The sequence below is a fragment of the Ostrea edulis genome, chromosome 3 (assembly GCF_947568905.1).
Source record: "Ostrea edulis chromosome 3, xbOstEdul1.1, whole genome shotgun sequence".
NCBI classification, from domain to species: Eukaryota; Metazoa; Mollusca; class Bivalvia; order Ostreida; family Ostreidae; genus Ostrea; species Ostrea edulis.
This window is the reverse complement of record NC_079166.1, coordinates 42,339,407-42,359,830: the sequence shown is the minus strand read 5'-3', so window position 1 is coordinate 42,359,830 and position 20,424 is coordinate 42,339,407. Positions and strand designations below refer to the sequence as shown.

At 38.7% G+C, this 20,424-nt stretch overlaps 3 protein-coding genes across 14 annotated transcripts in view; 1 reads left to right on the top strand and 2 right to left on the bottom strand.

Annotated features, from left to right (window-relative positions):
• Window positions 1–20,424, bottom strand: part of LOC130053561 (receptor-type tyrosine-protein phosphatase H-like) — a 412,921-nt gene that overhangs the window by 122,531 nt on the left and 269,966 nt on the right. The window lies entirely within an intron of this gene.
• Window positions 1–20,424, bottom strand: part of LOC125673156 (uncharacterized) — a 271,989-nt gene that overhangs the window by 54,014 nt on the left and 197,551 nt on the right. The window lies entirely within an intron of this gene.
• Window positions 1–20,424, top strand: part of LOC130053464 (uncharacterized) — a 114,426-nt gene that overhangs the window by 20,228 nt on the left and 73,774 nt on the right. For 7 of the 12 annotated variants that reach the window (XR_008802046.1, XR_008802049.1, XR_008802055.1 and 4 more), the window contains 3 exons: window positions 10,414–10,494; window positions 10,774–10,826; window positions 12,380–12,545. Coding sequence is in view for 1 of the 12 variants with exons in the window: in XM_056160771.1 (XP_056016746.1) it covers window positions 10,400–10,494; window positions 10,774–10,826; window positions 12,380–12,418 (187 nt within the window). In the remaining 11 variants the exon portion in view is untranslated. Of the gene's footprint in view, window positions 1–10,399; window positions 10,495–10,773; window positions 10,827–12,379; window positions 12,749–20,424 lie in introns of those variants that run through there. The other 5 variants (XR_008802047.1, XR_008802050.1, XR_008802048.1 and 2 more) reach the window with 2 other exon arrangements.

Below are 20,424 nucleotides of genomic sequence, written 5' to 3'. Positions count from 1 at the left end.
TGGAGCACCAAGGGGGTGAGAGGAGTGACCAGCCGGCAAAACTCACTCAGTACCCACCTGGTGACCCCAGTTTGACCCCTTAAAGTAATCGAGGCCCACCTCCCCAATCACCCAGTCACTCTCCATACACCGATTCACAAGCAACTCAATGGTGTCAGACGTTACCGCTGCAACCTGTGTCGGGTGCAAGCCAACAGCAGTTACCTAACCAGGCTCTTGGGATAAATCAGCAGGTGGTGTTGGGCCATCAACATAGACAGCACACACCCAATGACCTGGACAGGAATATCCTTAGAAATCTGGAGGTATGCAAATCCCTCCATAAGGGAAACCAAGTCCATCCTCACTGACATTCGGGTGGGATGCCAGTGAGCATCAATGACTTGGATCCTTGCTGGGACTGGAGGTGCCTTGCATTCATGGGCAGGACTCAGGATGTCAACACACTCTGACTCCCAGTCCTCCCGTTGGATGGGATGAACAGGACTCGGGATGTCAACACACTCCCAGTCCTCCTGTGGAATGGGTAAACTCTGTTGCCCGATGGCTGCGGGGATGCCCGTTGTGCAGTCGGGACTGAAGTCGAGGACCTGTTGCGCCTCACGCAGGCTAGGTTACAGCATCTTGCTGGTATGGTCTATCCTGCCAAGGCTGGCGCATGTCTGGCTGCAAGCGATTCAGCAGGTCTGCTATGACGCGTGGGTGAGCCAATATCCTCACATGCTGTAACCACTCTAGGTCAAGAGCCGTCAGGGGATCCACCCCAAGGTACTCGGCCAGGTTATTGGCCATGTCATGCCATCTGGTGCCAAAACCAGCAAATACAGGCCCGAAGCCCCTCTGGACAACCGCCCCTAACTCATCGAGTGCTCGCTCATCATCCCTGCCCTCCTGGGGCAGATGGAGAAAGCGGGCAATGGTCCTGAAGAACTCGACCATCCTCGCTGGGTCCTCAATGCCAGCTGGGCAGTGTACATCATGTATATGCCGGACTGCTGGTCCACCGTCATTAAAGGTAGTGACGAAAACCCCGCTGGCGCCTCCTTTTCTTTTCTCTTTCCTTTCCCTGAAACATTCCAACAAACTTAAATAACAATGCCCCCGCACTTACAGTGGAGGACTTATCTCTGCCTAATCCCTGCTTACGACCACCCCCCAGTATGGCTCCCTCCTTACACCCCCACCAATTTGCAATCAGGGCGGTGATAACTTGTAAATTGATTGATGTTATTTTCCGTCTCCCCCACGCATGCCGGATGAAACCAGTCTTTGCAAGTTTCACACTGCACCATGAAACCACGGAGGTTTGTGTACTTGCACAGGCAGTACCGATATCGCGACTGCACCAGGCCTCTTTCGCCTCTGATCTGCCGAGTCCTAGGGTTTATTCAACGAGTCCGCTCCAAGTCGATCCACCCCAGTTCGACTTCGTGTCCTCAGGTAAGGTGCACTATCGCTGGTACTAGCCCCTTTTCCCGTTTTTTCAGAGGCTTTAGGGGCGTTGTTCGGCAACCGATTCTGAGCTTCCCCACTTACAGATTCCTTGTACTCATGATCCTTATAGTCTCGAATCCATTTTGGGATCTGCTGCAAGTTGCACGACTTGAGCCTATCATGGTGCATAATATTATTTTGGCGACGTCTCCAGATTAAATAAGTTGTGTCAGACTTTACTTTAGCCACCATGCCAGGGCCCAACCATACAGACTCGACCTTACCAACATTCCACCGCCAATACACCAAATCCCTGACCTTATATTTCCTTTCATGAAGATGGAGGTCATAATCTCTTTTCATCAACTTTTGAGCAGCACACAATTTTTCCCGTGCTACTTCATGGGACAACCTGAGTGATCCCTCAAGTCCCGAAACATATTTGTCAACTACCCCTCCCCCCATTTACCAAGGATTCCCCTGGGGGAGGCCTAAACACAAGGGTGGCAGGGCTGTTCACTTCTCGCCCTAACATGAGACGATTGGGGGTATACCCCGTATGACGGTTGATTGCGGAGCACAGTGCCCCAGCCAACAAACCCAAGTGACTGTCCCAAGCCTTAACGTGGTTGTCCACATAGCACCGACCGCATCCATAAGAGTGTGGTTATAACGCTCCACCTGCCTATTGCCCGAGAGTCTGTATGACGTAGTCTGTGACTTGTGCATGACAAGCAGGTCATAGACCTTTCGGAACAACTCGCTCTCAAAGTTTCAGCCCAGGTCGGTGAAAATCTCAAATGGGATACCCGAACCGCACAAAAAATTCCTTTATTGCCGCTCGCGGTCACCTCAGCGGTCTGGGAGAGCAATGGCACACACTCGACCCACTTGGTGAAACTATCCACCATCATGAGCATATACTCATTACCCGATTCAGTGCGAGGGAGTGGTCCCAGAAAGTCCAAATGAACCTTTTCCATTGGGGTTCCCGCTTGATAACTTTTGAGCCCAGATCGCAAGGGCAGAGAACCACGTTTGTTCCAACAGCAAATGTCACACCTAAACACATAGGTTTTGATATCAGTGCACCAATAGAAGTTATCCCGAGCCCTGCCCTTTGTGCGTTGCACCCTTTGGTGCCCCAAGCTCGGGATATTGTGCAATAAAGACAAAACCTCATTACGTAAACTCCTCGGGACCAGGAGTCGGTCTGGGTCAGGGGCATTTACTTTCCATATCACGCCTTTATCGTCTAACTTGAATTGACTACTTTCTAGGTAATAGCATTTTTCCTCAGGCCCTGACAAGACTAGTTCATTTTCCCTCGGTGTTAACCTTGATTTTAGAAAGTCCATGAGGAAACGAAAAGCTGGATCAGCGTGCTGCTTTGCTGCAAGTTCTTCTGGGTCGTACGAAGCTAATGAAATACCCTTGAAATCCGACCCATTCCCTGTGGAAACCGCACTGTCCCCCGACAGCTGTCGCACGGCAAGATTTTCATCCTGGATGGTGCCCTCAACCAAACATTGCAGCGCCGAATGAGAGTCGCACACAACAGTCATACATACTTGCGGTAACCGTCCGTCTTTGAGGTTCACCCCTGAGTATGCCTGCTAGAGCGGCCCAGTTGCAAGAAACCGGTTCACAGACGGAGCTATAGAGACTCCAATTTCTCTTTGACAAAGGGCATAGAGCTGTCTTGAAATTTTACTCTCTGAGAATAGAGAGGTAAGCGGCTCTATATCATCTACCTCCTCAAAGAATTCATGCCATCGCTCATGAGCCCTTCGGCAATAACGACACCCTCCGCACGGAAGATAAAACTGTGAATGGAGAGCGCACGGTGAAAGCAAGCTGAACGAACGGTGAACGAGCGGTGAGCGAACGGAAAAATGGTAAAGTAGAACGTTTCAGGGACTGTAAGATATCTCATAAACTTTATAAAATATCTTGTATATTAAACAAGATATCTTATAAAGTTTATGATATATCTGTAAAAGATAGAAGATATCTTATAAATTTATTTTTTTAAGCTATCTTATAAAATATCTAAAATATCTCATATGTTTTATAAGAAGATATCTCATAAATGAATTTTTTAAGATATCTCATCAACTTTATGAGATATCTTATGAAATATACGGGATATCAAATATGTTTTATAAGATATCTTATACATGTTATAAAAGTAAATTCATATTGTTATGGGTCAGAATTACCCAGCAGCAGAATTTACTAACAAAGGCAGTCAAACAAGTATGATATTTATTTGCAATTATTGAAAGAAAATTATAATAATAACAAAGTACTAACTTACAATAGGTGAACAATTAACAATGTGCGTGCCGAGTTGAATCTGTATACAAAACAAATCACAAATCGGCTGTTAATTTCCAACAAAATTCCTAAGTCCTAGTTCCAGTTATAGCATAATCCAAAATGCCTAAAGTGCTTGTCTAACCAGAGCTTATCGGCTAAATTCACATTGCATTCATATAATCAGAATAAATTTTCTGGTACATTCTTGAAAGACACAGTTCGTCATCTTTCTACTACGTGATAAACATTGAACTTTAGAACAAACTAGGTCACAGATTTCACTCTAAGTACAAGTACAGTAAAATATCTCTATCTCGAAGTCCGAGGGACCTCGAAAAAACTTCGAGATATCCGGGGGTTCGAGATATCCAAAATCGATCTGGGATATTTTTTTTGAAGGAGGATATTTGATGCATAGTATGGGATTTGCATTATAAACAAAAACCCTGTTGCCGTTTCTTATAGTTTAATACAAGTTGATAAATTAATATTGTGGAATTTCAAAGACAAACATTTTATTTTTTTTTAATATATATAAACATCCAATTGAATTCACAATGTGTTTCAAAATTAAGATGATCGTGCCTGAATGCTTACTTTAAGTTTACTGATGTCCAGGCTCGACTGGGATGTATAGTTATTGCGCTGTAATGAAAGAACCTATCACGTAAGAAACAAAAAAGACGGATTTTTAAAAAAATCAAACTTTTAAATGTTTATTAAATAAATTTTCGTGTTTTCTCTGTACTAGTTTTAATGATGAAGCGTATACTATTAAATGCATTATCTATATTAAGAGCATTACCTTCAAGCGTACTTCGATGATTTCGTGCGTTTATCTAACCCACATGTTAATGATAGAGCGTGTGTCATTCAAAACAACATCCCTGGAATCGGGTGTGTTAGTTCATAATTGGCGGTGAACTTTAGCCGTAATGTTGAAAGGCTTCACTAATCACCCAAGTTGTTGAATCATTTATTGCGACCTGGGTTTACCCGGAAAAGGCGAGCGTGGATTAGCGGTCATTAATTATAATTGATTATAATTGATGTAGCCGCGGGTGTGAATGTGTGACTTAACGACGCCAGGTATGGTAAGCAGAGCATAAAATTGACTGTACTTCGAGATAAACCAGGTGAATTTAGGGTATGGGACCTTGAAAATACTTCGACATAATCGGAGTATTCGAGATTAGCGTTTTCGAAATATCATATATAAGTTTTTTTAATCATTTATGTAGGGAAAACGGCCGGGACCGGCGGTCGACTTCGACTCAAGCGGGGTATTCGAGATAAACCATATTCGAGATACAGATATTTTACTGTATTACACAACAATATGATACTTTATATAGTTTATAAGATATCTTATAAAAATTCATTTATTAGATATTTTATAGAAATAGAAAATATTTTATAAAGTTTAAGAAATATCTTATAAAACATATAAGATATCTTATATGTTTTACAAGATATCTTATAAAATATATGAGATATATTGTAAAATTTCTTTTATAAGATACCTTATAACAGTTATAAAATATCTTATAAGAGTTAATGAGATATCTTAAATCAAAAAACGTTAATAAGACATCTTATACAATTTATGAGATATATTATATACTATATAAGATATCTTGTATAAAAAACATATTAAGATATTTTATATCTTATATAAGATGTCTTATAAGATTTGTGAGTTATCTGTTCAGAGGAATAAATGTAAAAATGACATGCCACAAGGATGGTATGGAAGAGTATTGTGTTGCTAAAATGTTGCAACTCGTGTGTTTGCAGAATAAATTCACATCAAATTCCATCCAGAAATGCCCAGCTTTTTTGTTTGTTGACTTTGTATCGTACTTGACCTGAGTCACAAATGTGTGCAGGTATGTGTGTGTGTAATGCAAAACAAACTTTATTGCACATGAATGCACACACATATGCATGCATGCACACAAATATATACACACATGCACGTGTATGCACGCACACACTCACACTGTCACTCAAATACACAGACACACACAAACGAATACACACACACATGAACACACACCCTTTTTGCAAAACAAAAGCAAAGTTGATGTTTGGGACAGGGGGCTTGGATGGCGACCATTCTTGCTAGGGTATGGCCTAAAATTGAAGACCATTAGTGTCCACCCTCACGGCACATTCGGTTGCTGGGCGATGATACATGCGGCATGTTTGGTCGCTGGTGACGAAATGTGCGGCACGAATGGTTGTCAGCAACCAAATGTGCCGCACATATCGTCGCCAGGCGACCAAACGTGCCGTAACACGGGTACTCACCATGCACTTTCCCCACATCCAACCACCCCAGACCTCACAGATGGTGTAACTCTAGTTGCAGCCCCAACGGTTGGGGATTTTGAAAAACGCACGTTTACCCTATGCCTCCTTCTCTTGGCGGGAGTTTGGTGGAGCTGGGGACTCGGACCTAGGTCGGTTAGGGCACTTGCGATGATAATGCCCAGACTGATGACACTCAAAACATTGAACCCCATCCGCATGCGTCATCTTTGCTAGCCATGCAGATGACAAGTACAGACCCCTGTTGGCGCCGATGAGGGCTCGGGGAAAACTCCCTGCCTACTTTGAGTGACCTTACTCTCACTACCACGCATTGATCTATCCCGGGGCACCTCTCCAGATTTGGGTGAGCTCGCCTGACCCCAACTTTCATAAGAAGCTCTACGTTGAGCTGGTGAAGGAGACCTAGACTGCTCCCCACCTGATGACCGACTGTCACATGAAATAGAACGCACCCCTTTACGATGGTGGGCTAAGGCCTGGCGACTAAGTTGGTATGTCTTTATTTGCTGAACAGCCTCATCAATATTAACGGGGGTTGTCGATCAACCTCGGGCCTGCTCGCACATCTAAACATCCCATCGCGAATCGCAGGACTGCCTGCTCCTGGAGCACTTGACCAGGGACCCTTGCCCCTAGAGCACACTGTGCAGTTTCCATGACGCGGTCCCCCCACTGCTCTAGACTCTCCTTGGCCGCCTGAATCATGGAGTTGAATTCGACCTGCGAGGCTGCCTGCAGGGTGCCTTTACTAAAACGCTGTTTGAATCGGGCAGTTATTTCGTGGAATGTCATGTCCTCCCCACGTGATGAGAGGAGATGAAAATACCTTAGTGCAGGCCCCTCAACAGAGACGCTGAGGGCCAATAAGCTGTCATCATCATTCCACCCATAGTAGCGAGCTAATGTTCTAAACTTGGCATAGAACAAACCCCACTCAAGGCCACTAGTATACTTGAGGCTTTTAGCCTCAGCTGGAATATTGCGCCTTGGCTTAGATGAATCACTACGAGATGACCATGTGGGCGTTGATCCAGAGAACTTCTCTGAGGTCCCCAGAGAAGTACTTTCCCTAACTGATGGGGGTGCAAATCAGAGATGGGGTAATCGTAATCAGTAATCGTAATTGATTACAATCGATTACATTTTTTTAAGTAATCGTAATCGTAATTGATTACATTTGTTTTTGAAGCAAAGTAATCGTAATCGTAATCAATTACTTTGGCAAAGTAATCGTAATTTATGATTACAATAATGATTACAATGATTACTTTATATTCATATTAAAATAATTATTTAATAGATAACAGTTAGAGCTTATGTACGTTATGTGTGCCATCATAAGATTTATCCATATCTATATGATATTATACTTACAGTATTTGCATGTATTCAATAGCAACTAAGGTCTAAATCTGTTTAAATTAAACTTAATAATCTGAACTAGTATACCCTCTTATTAATAAAACCAGTAAATATTTGTTGTTTTTCTTGTTCAAAAGCATATAATCATGATTACTTTTCACAGTAATCGTAATTGTAATAAATTACTTTCAAAATATGTGTAATCGTAATCGTAATCGTAATCATAGATTTTCAAAGTAATCGTAATCGTAATCAATTACATTTACAATGTAATCGCCCCATCTCTGGTGCAAATGGAACTTCACTGCCTACTGAACCCAGTCCAGCTGCTGGATTTCTGAAAGTGACTACAGACACAGACCCACTAGTGGGCTGACCCCTATATCCCTGCCCCAGGGCAGAACATGGGTGGCTCTGGGCCTTGAGGGATTCCGTACTTGTGTGCACATGTGCTCCTGGGTGCATAGGGTGGCCCAACATATCAGGGCTTGATACACTCACATTACTGTAGAGGGGCTTCCCCCAGGGCACAACCCCCCCTACTGTCTCGCCACTGTGTCCCCCCACTAACACTTTGACTGGGAGATACTACACCCGGGTTACTGCCAAACCCACTAGAAACAGGGACTCTGGGTGGGTCTTGTGTAGTCCCTTGTCTTGATTGAACCCCTGTGAGAAAACTGTACTGCTCTGGTAGGGGGCAACCCAAGTGTTGCTTGGGATACTGGTCGCATAAATGGGAACATCCGACCCAAGATTCCCTGTAATACTACTCGAGCTAGTCATATTTGGGCTGCTCACAGTATTACTACTAGTACCGATATCCTCCTTGGAACTGGGTTCCTGGGAGCGGTTACCCCCTGAAAGATCTGACAAATCCGCAAGTATTTGGGTCATTTGAGCTAAATTGGATGCCATCATGGTCTGAGTGGTCTCTAATGCCCCCAACATGGTCATGACCTGATCATTTCCTTGTGCAGCTCCCAGCCCTTGGCTTTGTTCATTCCCAGTTGTCCCCATAGCAGAGATCGAATTCGATTCCCTTGGGTGATGGACATATCTACTTCCCCAACCACAGTACTGCCAAACCACCCGGTCTAGCCACATTACCCTCCAGGACACCCATGCCACTCATGAGCCTGGGACTCCCCCTACCCAAACTAAATGACCATTGCTTTTGGCTCATACTGATATTGTTCCTGCCTGACAACTTTAAACAAATGCAAATACATACTGCTGTACTATGGGCCTAGCACAAGATCAGATCAACAGGAAAATGAATATGTGAAATTGCATAAATTTACTCATACTAAATTCACAACGACTCATTTAATGCTTTAAAAATCAAATTGAATTAAATCAAAATTGATTACATGTGGCCAAACAGCGTGGTGTTCCCTATATAGGCATCGCTTTGGTCTCAAAAGATCGCCATATATCCTATCGGCGACGCCAATGAAGTGATTTCCCCAAACAGTAAAAACAACCAAATCTTTTTAGGTGGGAATCATATATAATAAATCACTGATCCAACAATAAACTAACAATATACAGATTAATACTGCTGAACTCTTGATATGGTGTCCAACTAGTCGGAACACGCGGGAAGAGAGAGATAGATAAATGGGCATTCTAGCCCGCGAGCTTAAATATAGAATAATACCCCCCCCCCCCCCCCCCCCAAATACACTACATTGTTTCATGTGTGTATATATGTAATATAATATTTTGTGCACAAAATGATGCATTTACATATCCTGTGTTTTCTCCGCCTGAGGGTTTCCCTTAGGGTTGGGACGATACATCGGTGCACCGATGCATCGCAATATTTTTTCTGACGATCTACATATCGATACACCCACTGAAATAACGATACTTCCATTTAATCCAAAAAAATCCGAACGGAAGAATTCAGTTATTTTACACTCGAAAGTGAAAGTAAAAGTACGATATGATTGTCAAAAATGGCGACGAAGCAGGACTTCGTCAAATTAGTAATACCAACTGGCGCTAAATCTGCGGTTTGGGACTCATTCGGGCTACCTGTTTATGAGAAAAATGGGGTTCGAACCACAGATAAATCAAAGGTAGTCAAGTAACTATGGTGCTATTTCATTTCTAGTCAAAACTATGATGTGAATTTGTTTTTCCCTTATTAAATTTGAAAGTTTGAAACTCTTTTTACAGTCTTTTACTAACATGAAAAGTATCGCGATATATATCGTATCGTGTCTATGGTATCGTGATACGTATCGGATCGGCTTTATGCTGTATCGTCCCACCCCTAGTTTCCCTTGAATTTTACAAAGCCAGCATTTTAGACTTATGTGCACTAACATCATATACATGTTATAGAATTTATATTATTGTATAATATTATGATTTTAATAGGCCTAGTGGTTTGTGAATTAAATTTATGTGTTGTAAGACTGAAAATTAACATGGGGGGGGGGGGGGGGGATGTATCATGGAGACTTAGGGCCTTATGACTCTTATTTAAAAGATAATTAAAACATAAGGGATTTTTCATTAATTTTTTTTTTGTATATTTCTAAACATATTTTCACTTTACCCTGTGTCTGGTTATAGCTGACAATTAAGTCTTAAATTGTTTCCATCGTCTGTCAATATTACTGATGCTTAAGCGATTGACGTATTCCGGATACGAAAATAGTCTCTTTTTAGATACATGAAGAAACCACGTGATACCTTGCAATCACTGCCTTAAAACTACAATTTTATTAAACTGAAAAGCTGTATGTTAATGTTTCTATACAGATCAATGTTTCTGTATCAGGAAAGTTTTGTTGCAATCCACCCCCCCCCCTTCTATTTCAGACTTACTTGACACCTTTCATTGATTTAAAATTATTTGTCTTACAGATTTTGTAATCATGAATTTAGGATGCTTAGTGCAGTTTATAGGATTCATCACAAAAAACAGGTTTTTGTTTTCAGATAATGAGAATGATATAGACATGATAGAAGTGGAAAAAGATTGTGACTATTTTAGTATGAAAAAGGATTTGTCAACAAATGGTAATGTTATTGAATATACTTACACAACTGCATGTACATTAATTAATTGTCTTTATTGGTAAAGAAGTTGCAAGAATTTATATGCATGTAAGTGATTATTTTCATATACCAATTTAATTGAGCTGAAACCCATACAACCTAAGGTTACATGTATGTAAAGTGAGAACATGCAAAGACAATATGTCATTGAATTTTTACAAAAAATTCCAATGATTATGTTGTCATTGTTTGTTTATGTATTGCTATTTTATTGATGAGGGGAAAATATATCTTTTCTAGATGCAGAAAGGAAACGAAATAAAAAAGATTCCTGTACACTTCAATTCACAAAGGTAAATTAATAATTGCAATACTGTATAATGGGTATTTTCTGTTGTGGACATTTTTGCAATTGCATGGATCTCTAAAATTATGCATGTTCAATTTATGTGGTTGCATTATACCTATCTATATACTTATATGTATCGAGATATATATATATATTATACCCATCAATGTATCGTTCTTTGATACTGTGGATTTCACAGCGTGTGATCTGGTTTTCCGGATAACCATACTGGTTTTCTGATTCCGTATCAGTATCCTCTGAAACTGATGCCGTCACAATGCATCAGCGCAACGTTATTTGTGGAAAATATTGACCGCGTCACAAACGAAACTGCGTACACAAAACATAATTTCATGGTATGTCTGTGTTTTTGATAATTTGGATTACATTTATTATCTTATAAATGTGGATTTAAAATGCATAAGGGGGTATATGATAAATTTATCATTATACCCCCCCGAACGAAGTTCTGGGGGGGTATATAGGAATCACTCTGTCTGTCTTTCTGTCCGTCCGTCTGTCTGTCTGTCTGCAGATTTGTGTCCAGTCCATAACTTCTTTGTTCTTTGACTTAGACATACCATATTTGGCACACAGGTGGATCACCATGAGACAATGTGTCGAGTACCTTCACGACCTCTATATGATCTTGACCCTTGACCTCAAGGTCAAAATTAAAGGTTTTTTACAATGGAGTCGTGTCCAGGCCTTAACTTCTTTGTTCTTTGACATAGGCATACCATATTTGACACATAAGTGTATCACCATGAGACGATGTGTCATGTACCTTCATGACCTCCATATGACCTTGACCTCAAGGTCAAAATTAAAGGTTTTTACAATGGATTCGTGTCAGGGCCATGACTTCTTTGTTCTTTGACACAGGCATATCATATTTGACACATGAGTGTATCACCATGAGACGATGTGTGGAGTACCTTTATGACCTGTATATGACCTTGAACTTTGACCTCAAGGTCAAAATTGATTATAGGGTTTTGACATAGTCATACCATAAGACATGGGTGTATCACCAAGAGACTATGTGTCATGTACATTCATGACCTCTTTATGACCTTGACCTTTGATCTCAAGGTCAAAATTATAGGTTTATGCCATGGATTTGTGTTCGGACTATATCTTCCATTTTCTTCTACAAAGGCATACCATATTCTTACACTCAGGAAAGAGGTAATTTATACCTATTTACAACACCCTTTGGGAGATTGGGGTGAGCGGAGGGTATTCTTAGTGAACATTGCTCACGGTACATCTTGTTACTACAGTAACTTGATCCGAAGAGTCGGATCACGTCTTGTTGACAGGTGCAGATCATCAGATCAAACTTGACGCTTCGCGTCTCGTGTGATCTGATGATCTGCGCCTGTCAACTCAACGTGATCCGACTCTTTGGATCAAGTTACTGTAGTAATAATATATATATATTGCATTTGTAATTTTTGCAGATTTTTTTATATCTGCAAAAAATGGACATCCTCAGAAAATACCATTATACAGTATTTCAGAATGTTACAAAGGGCACTGTTTTGATTACAGAAAACACCCACCATTATAGATCTACACATTTTTATATGACGGTCACTGAACGGGACGTATTATGTTATGATGCTGTCCATGTGTCTGTCTGACTGGCTGGCTGTCCGTCCGGGGTCATGTTTTCCGGACTTTTTCCCGTAACAGATGCATATACAACTTTGAAAGAGTGAGTTTGCATTTCAGCTGGATTGGTCCATCCTTGACCTACTTTAAGGCTATAAGTAGGTCAAACAGTTTTCCAGACTTTTTTTCTTACAGATAGATATTGCCCTGAAATTTACTCATAAGTTTCCTTTCAGAGGAATACAAGTTCACTTTGCATTTCAGCTGAATTGGTTCATCTGTTCGTGACGTACATTAGGACTTAAAGTAGGTCAAACAGTTTTCCGAGCTTTTTTTCATTGTGGATACAGATGTTGTCCTGAAATTTAGTCACAGGTTTTCTCTTGGAGGATTACAAGTTCAGTTTGCATTTCAGCTGGATTGGTCCGTCCTTGACCTACTTTGGGGCTAAAAATAGGACAAGCAGTTTTCCGGGCCTTTTTTTCATTACGAATGCAGATATTGTGCTGAAATTTAGTCACAGGCTTCTTGTCGGAGGAATACAAGTTCAGATTGCTTTTCAGCTGGATTGGTCCATCCTTGAACTACTTTTCAGCTAAAAATAGGTCAAACAGTTTTTCGGGCTTTTTTTCATACGGATACAGGTATTGCCCTGATATTTAGTCAAAGGCCTCCTCTCAGAGGAATACAAGTTCAATGTGCATTTCAGCTGGATTGGTCCATCCTTGATCTGTGTTTTGGAAAAAATAGGTCAAACAGTTTTCCGGACTTTTTCATTTACAGATACAGATATTGCCCTGATATTTAGTCAAAGGCTTCCTCTCAGAGGAATACAAGTTCAGTTTGCATTTCAGTTGATATTCATTTGATAATTAGTACCTTACTTTGCCATAACAAGTTACAGATCAAGTTCGAATTTTGTCTCGGTCTGTTGATTTTTCATTAAGTTATGGCCCTTGAACATAAAAAAATAGCATGAATTGTTAGTTTACATCCTAGTTTCTTATCTCTGTAGAAAAGAGTACTACACTCATTAAAACTTCTAGCATAGTAATACAACAATATAGCTAAATTATTCTTGATCACCTACATGTCACAGTTTATTGATATGGTTAAAGGACTCAACGCATGTTTCTAAACTTTTTCATCAAAATTAATTCTTTTCATGCCTTAAACTACTTTAAATGTGTTTTATATGAAATATTTTGCGTAGTTTTGGAGTTTGAAAGCGATGAAATTCAAATCAAAACAAACACCCAATCACTTTTTCAAAAACCACTTGAACAGAGACCCAGATAAGCTGCAAGAAAATGGATATATGGAAGCTTATAAGCACTGGTAGGCCTACAGCATACATTCTGTTTTGGTCTTCAAATTCAATACACACTCGGATCAACTGACCTTCACCTTGTAACAACATATACAATGTAACTTGTGCTCTCAGTTTCTACCAACTGGTAAATTTACGAAAAATTTAATGATACAAAATAATTGAACTTTTAATTATAAAAATAATAGACTATTGTAGTTCCTAAAATTATAATTATAAAATTATTTCCTCATTGAACTCATAAAATCTTTCAAGAGTGCATCAGTATAATGCTGTGCTCCCGCTTCCTATCGAGGTCCTGATCGCAATTCAAAAATAATAATAAGATTGCTTTATTAAAATAAAATAATGTGATTTCCACTTTAAATTTGATTATAGTTATTGATTTGTGTTTTTATGCCCCCCTTTGAAAAAAAGAGGGCATATTGTTTTGCAACTGTCGGTCGGTCGGTCTGTAGACCATGTGTTGTCCACTCAATATCTTTCGACCCCTTTGCTTAATAACAACCAAACTTGGTACAGGGGTTGCCCCTGGAGAGTAGATGATCCTTATAGATTTTCAGGTCACATGGTCAAAGGTCAAGGTCAAACTGCTGGTCTTTACCCCATGAGGTAGACCATGTGTTGTCCACTCAATAACTTTTGACCCCTATGCATGATAACTACCAAACTTGGTACAAGGGTTGCCCTTGGAGAGTAGATGATCCCTATTGACCTTCAGGTCACATGGTCAAAGGTCAAGGTCAAACCTCTGGTCTTAAGCCTATGTGTTGTCCACTCAATATCTTTTGACCCCTTTGCTTTATAATAGCCAAAATTGATACAGAGGCTTTCCTTAGAGAGTAGATGATCCCTATGGATTTTCAGGTCACGTGGTCAAAGGTCAAGGTCAAACTGCTGGTCTTAACCCCATGTGGTAAACCATGAGTTGTCTGCTCAATATCTTGAGAACCATTCACTTGATTGTAATGATATTTCATATGTGGGTTGGTTATAAAAAGAAGAGGACCCCAATTGTTTTTTAGGTCAAAAGGTTAAAGGTCAAGGGTCAATCTACTCTGGACATAGGAATATACTGTCCGCTCAATATCTTGAGAACCCTTTGCTTGACAGACATCAGACTTGGTACACTGGTACATCATCAGGAGAAGATGACACCTATTGGTTTTGAGATCACATGGTCAAAGGTCAAGGGTCAATCTGGACATAGGAATATATTGACCACTGAATGTCTCAAGAATCCTTTGCTTGACAGACATCAAACTTGGTACACTGGTATATCTTTAGAAGAAAATGACCCATATTGATTTTGAGGTCACATGGTCAAAGGTCAAGGGTCAATCTACTCTGGACATAAGAATATACTGTCCGATCAACATCTTGAGAACCCATTGCTTGACAGACATCGACCTTGGTACACTGGTACATCATCAGGAGAAGATGACTACTAATGAATTTGAGGTCACATGGTCAAGGGTCAAACTGGACATAGGAATATACTGTCCGTTCAATATCTTGAGAACCCTTTGCTTGACAGACATCAAACTTGGTACACTAGTACATCTTCAGGAGTTGATGACCCCTATTGATTTTTAGGTCACATGGTCAATCCACTCTTGACATAGGAAGATATTGTGTGCTCAATATTTTGAATTGATGATACTACTCTCAATTATATTTGTGTGTGTGTATAACCCTTTTCAATTTTGCACCATGGGGGGCATATGTGTTTTACAAACATCTCTTGTTTTTCTTTTTCTTTCTTTGTGAAATGCACCTGTGACAGCTAGTAGCTTGGCCTAGGGCATAGTTGTCAACAATGTAACATATTATAATTGGTCTAATCCAAAAATAAATAATGATTGCACTGTTTATTTTAGAAAAACAGCGCCAATTACAGATGTATAAAGGAATAACATTACTGAACAGTTTGTAGACAGTGACCCCTATGAACATTATTTACTCGCAATATTGCTGATTTCATACTTGCTTTCCTCGCTATATTTGGGTATTTACATTGAGCTATTTGTATGCACTGGTGGCGATAAGATATAAAACTCAGGAAATTTGTCAACTTCGATTTAAATGTTGCCCATGGTGAATAAATTAGGCCCCTAAAATCTGAGTTTTTAGTAATACCTCATAGTACTTTCACAATCCGAAGGGCGCATGTGACGTCACTGTACCACGTGGCTACCTCAGAGCTGCCAACCCTCACGATTTTGGCGTAAGGCTTACGATTTTAGGGCCGAAAATATGACTTACGATTTCACTGTACATCTTTCGATTTTCGCTTATTTGACATTTTGAAATTTTTAGAGCTGTCCGTCATTGGTTTTTACTTTTATAATAAGCAAGCTATAGTCGTTACTACGTTTGTTTGCATAGTCTATATCTATATAGAGTCTAGATCATTTTAATGCTTTAAAATAAACAATATGGCAGCTGCTACTGAATGTAAAGCATGTGTTGATGGAAATAACAACAATACTCCCCCAAAGAAGAAAGCCTAATGGAGCTAGAAATTCAAAGAACAATATGCAAGTACACTGTAATCATCTACCGTATTTTGCCGAATATAATACACACTTTTTTTAGAGAATATTTTTGTGTCAGAAAGGGGTGCGTATTATATACCACAATAGGTTTTTGACCTTTTTTTCCAGATGAAACTCGGCGATTAAGTAGTGTAATATTTCACTCAAAGACCAAGGCTTCGGATACTGTACGCCGCGCCTTTTCACGTTCACCTATTTATTAAGTAGAAAATTCGACCTCAAGAAAATTACTACAGAAACGTAAAATTACAGAAAATGTGATATATATACTTACAATATCTAAATAATTCAATTATCATGAAACAAACAGCCAATCAAATTGCATTGGATCTGACTATTCATTACATCGCATGCCGCCATTATTGAAAGCATGTGTACACAATAATGCCTTGACACGTGCTAAAATTGTTGGAAAATAATTTTGTCACTTGCTAAAAGTTTGTTTACTGTAAGTTTTATGAATAGGCCTAATTTTTAATGAAATACTTATTTGAATCTTTGAAATAACTATTCTTGCGTAAAAGCATGTGTTTTACGAAGCCATTGTTGTGTACACTGCTTTTGTTAGATACCCCCTCCGGGTAAAGAAATACCTAACAAATTTTTTTTCCACACATTTTAATAGTCATCGTAGTTAACGAGGAGTTGATAATTTGCATCTTTGTACCTACCATGGTGTGTTGATTACAGTAAAATAAGCGATAGTTTAATTGTTTCATTTTATTTTTATAACATCGGCTATTTGATTGATTTTAAGTTTCAACAAAGGAAATATCGAGTCAGTTAAGACTTTAATGCTACAAAATCTCGTGCTTTGCTGAAATGAACAGGCTTGTCCGGGTTGATATTTCCCTGAAGATTCTCATTGAAGATTACCGCGATGTAGACCTCATCTCAAAAAGTTTGCAAATTATTGTGCGTTGTTTAGAATTCATTATTTCTGCAAAAATATTAAGTGAAAATTAACACCAAGTATAAAATAAAGATTACCGCTTGGTCAAAATTTTTGCTGCGTATTATACACCCGAAGTGCGTTTTTTCACCAACTTTTAGGCTCAAAGTGGGGGGTGCGTATTAAACACCACTGCGTATTATATTCGGCAAAATACGGTATTCGTTTCAAAGTCAGAAAGGGGGAGTTTGTATACGTGTACAATCTGTTTGACAAATCTTCAACATTTCTCACGGCAGCGAAAATGACATAAAAAAAACTTGCCAGAATAACTGATTCAGTAACTAAAATTATATATATAATATATAAAAACTTGCCAGAATAACTGACACAGTAACTGTAAAATTATGCAATATACTAATGTAACTATTTTTTACCCAAGTTTTAGAAAGTAAAATCAATAAAAGATGTATTTGATCTTTTGCAGTAAAATTGTAAAATGTATAACAATTAGTATGTCTAAATTCATTAAATTTGGAATTGAAATGTGCCTAAAATTGCTCAGGTTACATGTTTATTCATAAAAAAATCTCCAGCGGCAGGGGGTCTAGGCAGCCCCCTGACCCCCACCTTACTATTTTCCATTTTATAATGTTGGCAGCTCTGCTACCTGCCTAATTAACTAGACTTTTGAAATCAGGGCTTAGATTTAAGTCTGTATTGTGGTTAATTTATCGCAAAATTTCGGTGAACGAACTATTAGAATTAATTACTATAAGCATATAAAGAAGACAAAATGCATATAATTTTGTATACTTTGAAAACATGAGGTGTACGTCCTTTAATTCAATTCAATTCAATTCTTTATTGGCACTAAAGCACATTATATAAGAATGTGTTGTTAGCCATACATAGATACACATATATATTGATACATTACAAAATATCAAACTGTTGAAAACTTATTTCTAACATTAAAACAGTCTCTGATGTATAGACAGGTTTGTTTTGTAGATACAAGGTTATGTGGATTTAGTAAACAAAATAAGGTATTAATATCTAGTAGTTTAAAGACCTAATTATAAACCTAATTATAAATTTCTCTTTTTTTCCCCTGGTCTAGTCTCTACTCAAATAGTAGTTGATTTCCTATCCTGGTTCCCCAATTTTCCCTTTTACCATAACCTACATACATAATGAACTTTGAATAATTTTGTGGTACAGTAATTTTTGCAAGTGGTAGGGGACTATGTATTGCCATGCAATACTCTCAGAATTCTTGTTTAAATCTAAAGAGTGCAGAATGTACTTCTAGATTCTGGATTTTATACTGTTGATTGGCGTGAAATATGCATGTATGTGCATGCACATGCATGTATATGTACATGTAGTAAATTTTTAGTGTTTAAAATGTCAGGCATGTGAGAGTGTACCTATGTATGATTGATTCTTGTTGTGATGTTGTAGAGCTTCATTGCTTTTAAATTTTTCGACTCTGGGTAGAAGTGAGAAAATTACCATTTTAAGGAAAATGACAATTAAATTTTGTATGTACCCGTAATGTTGGTTTCATCTGAGTTTTGTTTCATTAATATCGCATGATGAAAATGCTTGGTGCGTATGGTAGATCAAAGCAGTAGTACGCCTTAATATTACGATATCATGATTTTGTTCTTCCAATATTGGCCTGGATAATTATAGAATCAGAAATATAAATTCTGGCAGATGGAATTTTGGTCAAAGAATGTTGTCAACTGACATGATAAAGATGAAATTCTTAAATCAACATTCGACGATGAAGATAGTTTTAACAGACCACTGAATCCGTGAATTGTGACAGACGGAATGACCGGCCCCTTTAAGAAGTAAAAGTGTGATGAAATATTATTTATAGTTACATATAGTGCTTCATTTTCTGTTTTAGTGCATGCAGTACACTGTTTTGTATATTTATTTGTAGTGCTAATATGCAATTATGTACAATGTAAGCATATAGGCAAATACACTGCACATGTATATTTCAATTTTAGAGCTTTGAAATGCATGTAAATGGTTTTTTTTTCTTTTAATGCATGGAAATGTTGACATTATCCAGGGATTTTTTACCCCTTGAATTCAGGGGCCAGGGCCTTCAAGTTTGGGAAAAACAGAGATATTTGATTGAAATTGGGAAATTTGTTTCATACAGATAAATAAGAAAAATAAGCAAAAAAATTAACCATTTGATATTTTATTATCAATGTGGCTGGCTTAAGCATGCTTTAATTTCTGGTCTTTGGCAGAGAAAAAACTGTCAATTATTTTGCAACAGAGTCGCACTAAGGTTGGATGGCCCCTCATGGCATATTTTCATCAAAGCATCCATTATATGGAATTTTTAGGCATCATTTTGGGAAAAACACCTGGTTTTCAGCATTGGGAATGGGGCCAAATTTTGGCCCTCTACAGACCCTAAAAAAATCCCTGTTATCGTAATTTATTTACTAATGCAAATGGTTAAATCCAATGAAAGAATGTATTTAATTCACTACGCATCAATAAAGTAAGTGGTTACTTATTATGTAAATTTAAGATAGAAAATATGTAATTCAGTTATCCGGATGCTTCAATAATCCGGACGATTTTGCTGGGAACCAAAGTGTCCGGATTAACGAGGCTCCACTGTAGTACAATGTCCTTAGCTATTTAAAGTAGATCTTTCATATCTTGTATTTGTATTTCTTATGGCAAGACCTTTCCTTTCATGTCATGATTTTTGACCTTGTGACCTTGAACTTGGAGTTTGACCTACTTTTAAGAAAACATGACATATTAAATATATCTGGAACTATGTTAGATAGGGCTTCATATTTAGGGTCTTCCGTCTCCAACGGAAGACCCTTCTATTATTCTGTTGTTGATTTTTCACTTCTTTTATTATTATTAATATTTTTCTCTTTACACATTTTGTGCAGACGATTTCTCAGAGATGGCTGGATGGATTTCTTTGAAAATTTTAGGGATGATGTATCATGATCTAAACCTGATACATATTTTTTTATTTTTGAAAATTCACTTCCGGTCGAAAGTTATCCCCCTTTTATCGATTTTTAGATGATCATTTTGTGTGGCCAAAATCTCAAAAACGATAAAAGCTAGAGTGCTGAAATTTTCAGTGATGTTAGACGACATGTTGTAGTTGTGCACCTGGATTTTCAAAATT